The 4,643-nt window shown below is 43.5% G+C and overlaps 1 protein-coding gene across 3 annotated transcripts in view; it reads right to left on the bottom strand.

Moving 5' to 3' along the window:
* sh2b3 (SH2B adaptor protein 3) overlaps nt 1-4,643 on the bottom strand; it is a 26,172-nt gene that overhangs the window by 18,618 nt on the left and 2,911 nt on the right. For 2 of the 3 annotated variants that reach the window (XM_014030005.1, XM_014030008.1), the window contains exon 2: nt 1,073-2,233. In XM_014030005.1, coding sequence (XP_013885459.1) covers nt 1,073-2,206 — 1,134 coding nt within the window. In that variant the 5' untranslated portion in view covers nt 2,207-2,233. Of the gene's footprint in view, nt 1-1,072; nt 2,237-4,643 lie in introns of all 3 variants that reach the window. The other variant, XM_014030007.1, reaches the window with a different exon arrangement.

Genomic DNA, 4,643 nt, shown 5'->3' with positions numbered 1-4,643 from the left:
CAATCGACCATCCACACTCTGTCACACCTAGAGTCACACAGAAGAGCTCCAGAAGGTTTCAAACYGGGAACTCTGGACTCAGATCATCTGCTGCACACAGTTCTGATCACTTATTATCAATAATAATTTTATTGATAATTATCATGAGGAGTCCTTATCTAGGATGTAGTTGGGCAATTAAATATTCATGTATGAGTAAATTTATTACCATAATTGCAGGTGAGTCACATAAATTTATGTTTTTATACAACAAGTAGCCCCCTCCCCCCAAGACCAATTTCCTAGGGGAAACACTGAATATGCCTCATTAGAAAGCTTTGATATGCTGAAATTAAGACGTAATGATGCCAAGCTGTCTGAAATATTTTCCTGAAGTGTACAAAAGAAGGCAAACAAACACTGTGTGAATGAAGAGTTTAATAAGAACATAATGTTTCTTGGAAGGCAGGATTTTATGCACTGCACTAAGCATTCAGTGAGAGATGTGCAAGGTTTCCTTGTTTACCGTTATGGAAAGATGACACACAGGTGTTAACGATCATGCTGATTGTGTACGTCAAGGTCACAATCATTAATCTTTGCTTAAAACAATGATGCCAAAACACAGTTGAGGCAGAGTACAAGAAATTATCTAAAAGTGGCAGCACTGGATAAAAAATAACCTAGAATGTTATTAATGGAGCATATGGATTAGTTGGACTGTAGCTGGCTGCTGATTGGAAATCCTTTGAAATGTCAATTATAAATTTGCCACAGGAAGGAAATATTGAGCCAAATCAAAGCTGCTGAAATTTCCGCAATGTATCATAATGAAGCTTAAACAAAACTTCATATTTCAAAAACCATAAATGGTACAAAAACTAAACGTCATTGCAAGCATCTCCTGAATGCTCTCAACAATAAGTTTGAATGGTTGCAGAAGGATCAAGTATGCAAGAGTAGAGAGGTAGTCTTTCATACACACTAATGTTTTTGCAGAAATTAACGCACAAAAAAAATCAAGCCAATGCAGTAAATGATCAGGAAAGTTCAATTTGATAATGAGGGTGTGGTAATGTGCATGTGTTCCTACCTTTGGAGGATCATAGAGCTCCAACTGGTACCTTTCGCTCCCTCCTCCACTCTGAGTGTCTCTGATCCTCCTGACCAGCAGGCGGCAGCGTTGCCAGCGGGGCTGAGAGTCTGAGATAGTGTCATCCACCAGCAGGTACTTGAGTTGGCCATCTTTACAGCAGCCACTCGTCTCTGGCCTCCTCTGCCTCATGCTTCGGTTGCGTAACCTACGGAAACTATCTAGGAGGTGAGAGACCACGCCAGGCCGGGTTGAAGTGGTGTGGGGCACGGCTTCAGAGTTCACAAAAGAGGACGAATGAGAGGAAGAGGATGAGGATGACCCTTCCTCGTTGGCAGAGGAAATCCCCCCTACTCTGTCAACAGTGTTTGGGGGATTGCTGTTGTTTGGAGGGGTGCTTGGGGACAGGTCCTGGGATGAGCGGGGACTGGTCAAGGGCCGTTTTGGAAAAATCCATTTTAATGTCTGCTGGATTTGTCTGACAGAGAAATGTGTGACGTCACCATGTCCAGGGCTGGAGGCCAAGGACTCGGAGGAGTACCGCTCAGACACTTGGTGACGGTCAGCGCCAGAGATTTCGTCACTGCTATGGCTATGAATCAGCAGCGACCGACTGCCGATACTGAGAGATTCMGAAAAGGAGTTTCTTGCAGCACATCTCAGCGGCTGCTCCTGCTCCCTGCTCACCACCACCGACTCCACCTTTGGCGCCACAGAGATTGGAGCAGCTCCTCTACTCGGCCGGCCCGCCTCCCGATAATCCTGTGCCCCAGAAAAAGATGAAATCCTTAAGCAGCTGTTCACAGTGTGTGGTGGAAGGGGAGAGGCCAGTGGCGATGTGGAGGAGGCACTAACGGGAGTAGCAGTGCTCTGGCTGAGTGGAGTCCCATCTTTGTTGACCTCAGAGCAGAAGTGGTGCTGGAAGGTGTCAGTGAAGTGCTTGGAAAAGGCCTCTGGTGGGACCACGTCATGTTGCAGACGTTCTCTGGCAAACCTCCGGTACTGTTCAGCCAGCTGTTGGGCTATGGCGATGGCATGCAGCTCGCAGAATTCCCTCCAGCCTCTTGGGGGCGCTGCTACACTTGGACCTCCTGCTGAAGTGGTGTTGGCTGGATGGATAGTGTTACCATTCATTGCAGTAACCAGACTGGGTGAGAATCACTGCTGGCAGACAAAAGACATTGGAAAGACAGAAACATGTGTTACTGGCGAGTAGTTGGGGTTCAATCAGGAGACAAGAGTGCACGAAAAGGTTTATCACAAGACATCAAAATAAGAAGATAAAGAAACATAATTAAATCAATATAATAAAAACTGCGTGAAAGGCAAAGTGCTGAAATTAAATTGGCAGAACGGTCACAAGATTGTTGAAGTACTTTAAAGTTTTAAATGTTCAAACATTGAGAAAGCACAGTCCAGAAAAGCTGATGTTATCACTGCTCAATCTCCAACGGCACAAAGTGGATTATATGGGTCTGCAAAATATTTGGCTATCAGCCACTCTTGAACTATTCTCGCAGATAAGAATGGTCACAGTTCAGTTAAAGGACAGGTTTTCCACAAACCATTCAGTTTGTGATAAACCTGTCAACTGAATAAATAGCTGTTAATAAAAAGCATTGCAAATTATCGAGAATGGATGAATTAAACCTTAGTTTTGTTGAGGTAGAGAAGACAGTAAAAACAAACATATTATTAAGTCTCAAAGCTGCACATTGAGACTGGACTATTTCAAATGAATGATAAGTTAGACAGACAGTGAATGAGTACCCTGAGGAAGTRAAATTAAAATAATCAACAACACTGCACGCAGAACCATCTGTGTGAGTCTGTGCTTCAGTGTTCCTTCTGCTTTCTTCCCCTGAGGTGCCAATGTTGACTTAAAAAGGAAAAGATAGCATTTAAAAAAAAAAAACTATTTGAAGCCCAGCTTTATTTAATTAACTTATTTTAACAGATGTGTTTTACCTTTTTAAACGGACGGTACGGAGGCGTCAGTAGAAAGCCGAGCTTGATTAAAAAGTGTCACTTGTAAAGAGAAGCTCTTTGTTGGGTGTTCACTGTGTTGTAGGAGGTGATAAACTTCTGCTCTCTTCATGGAGACTGTTTCTTCTCAATAAAGCATGGTGGGACATGTTACTGTAGTTGGTAAAACTTCTACRTGGATAATTAAAGAATAAAGCTAAAAAAATTAGTTGGTCAGAGGTAGAAAAAACTTACTATATGAGTAGTACGTTTATGATGACTAAACAACAACAAAGCTAATTTTAAATCTTTCTCTGTAAATGTTGTGCCACACTTTTGACTCGGGGACAGTGGCAGCATAGAATTTTTTTTTTTCGGACTGATAATTTCTTACGCAACAAACATAGCTTCCTTCTTACTGGTGTGCATCAATGAGTTGCTAAATATTACAGTCCATTAAATTTCAGTATTAACCATGCTTTCATTTTGTGCATATAGCGCATATTATCCTCTAGTAGAGCAGAGAATGATCTGTTCTAAATACAGGAAGTTAATGTGTGCATAAGGCTCTGCGTGTGTGGAGAAGAAGGGGTACTCAGGGACTGTGGTCCAACAGATCACAGAAAACCACAAGAAACGGAAGGGGAGGGAACGCTGTGGTCAGGCCAAACATGGAGCAACTTGTTTCGTTATCTTGTGGCTCACATCTCTTTACGTGGTCTGAGGGAGAACATTTGGAGATGAAAAGCTGTAAAATTTTGGGTTAGCATCTTTTCAAAAAGCCCACAAGTTGTTATTTTTTCTTGAGGGTCGTCAAATACACCAGGGGGACGGCGTACGTCGACGAGACTGCGTCAACTCGGCATCGTGAAATGTTGCGTCACTGCCGTTCCTGGACGCGTCCTGTCACAACAACTAATCCCCTTCCTCTAGGTTTCAGAGCATGCTCAGAGCATGCCCTCCTTCGCCCCTCCAGCTGGCCCCCCCCAGAAGCCTGTTTCTATCAGCGTGTCCAGCCCAGCAATGACTCAGCATTGACAGACTACAGAACATGCACACGCTCATCTACACACATTTTCAGACACACACTTCCTCTCGCTGTATCCCTCTGGGGGATTGGCTGTCTCTGTTCCCAGGGTTTTTATTTTTTCCCCTCTTTTCATCTACCCTGTTTCGTTTTCTGATATGAGGATCTCCAGATGTGTGCGGATTTGTGCTTCCTTTATTTTTACCTCAACTGAGGGCCCAAGGAAAACAAAAAGGCTCACACAGTTTGGTACCTCCTCTCTCTTGCTCTTATCCAGGACCTCTAACCTGAAGTTGATGCTTTGTTATTGTATTATTGTTTTGCAAAACAGCATTCAGCAGGAGATGACAGAAAAAGAGCAAGTTTAGACAGCTGAAAACGGAGAGCACTCCTGCAAAACGTCAGTCGACACTCCTGCATTCATGTTCTTTTTTTCCTCATCTTCTATTCATCTACAGAACAGACAGTGTTCTTTGTGAAGCGCCCACGCCACCTTCCTGATTGCTTTCTTTGTGTCTTTCATGTCTTTTACAGAAATCTGGGGCTGGTTGTTTGCACCATGGACACCACATGCAGCCC

Source organism: Austrofundulus limnaeus, unplaced genomic scaffold (genome assembly GCF_001266775.1).
Source record: "Austrofundulus limnaeus strain Quisiro unplaced genomic scaffold, Austrofundulus_limnaeus-1.0 Scaffold987, whole genome shotgun sequence".
In the NCBI taxonomy this organism is placed as follows: Eukaryota; Metazoa; Chordata; class Actinopteri; order Cyprinodontiformes; family Rivulidae; genus Austrofundulus; species Austrofundulus limnaeus.
Note: the sequence above shows the minus strand (reverse complement) of the source record. Positions and strands in the feature narration are given on the sequence as shown.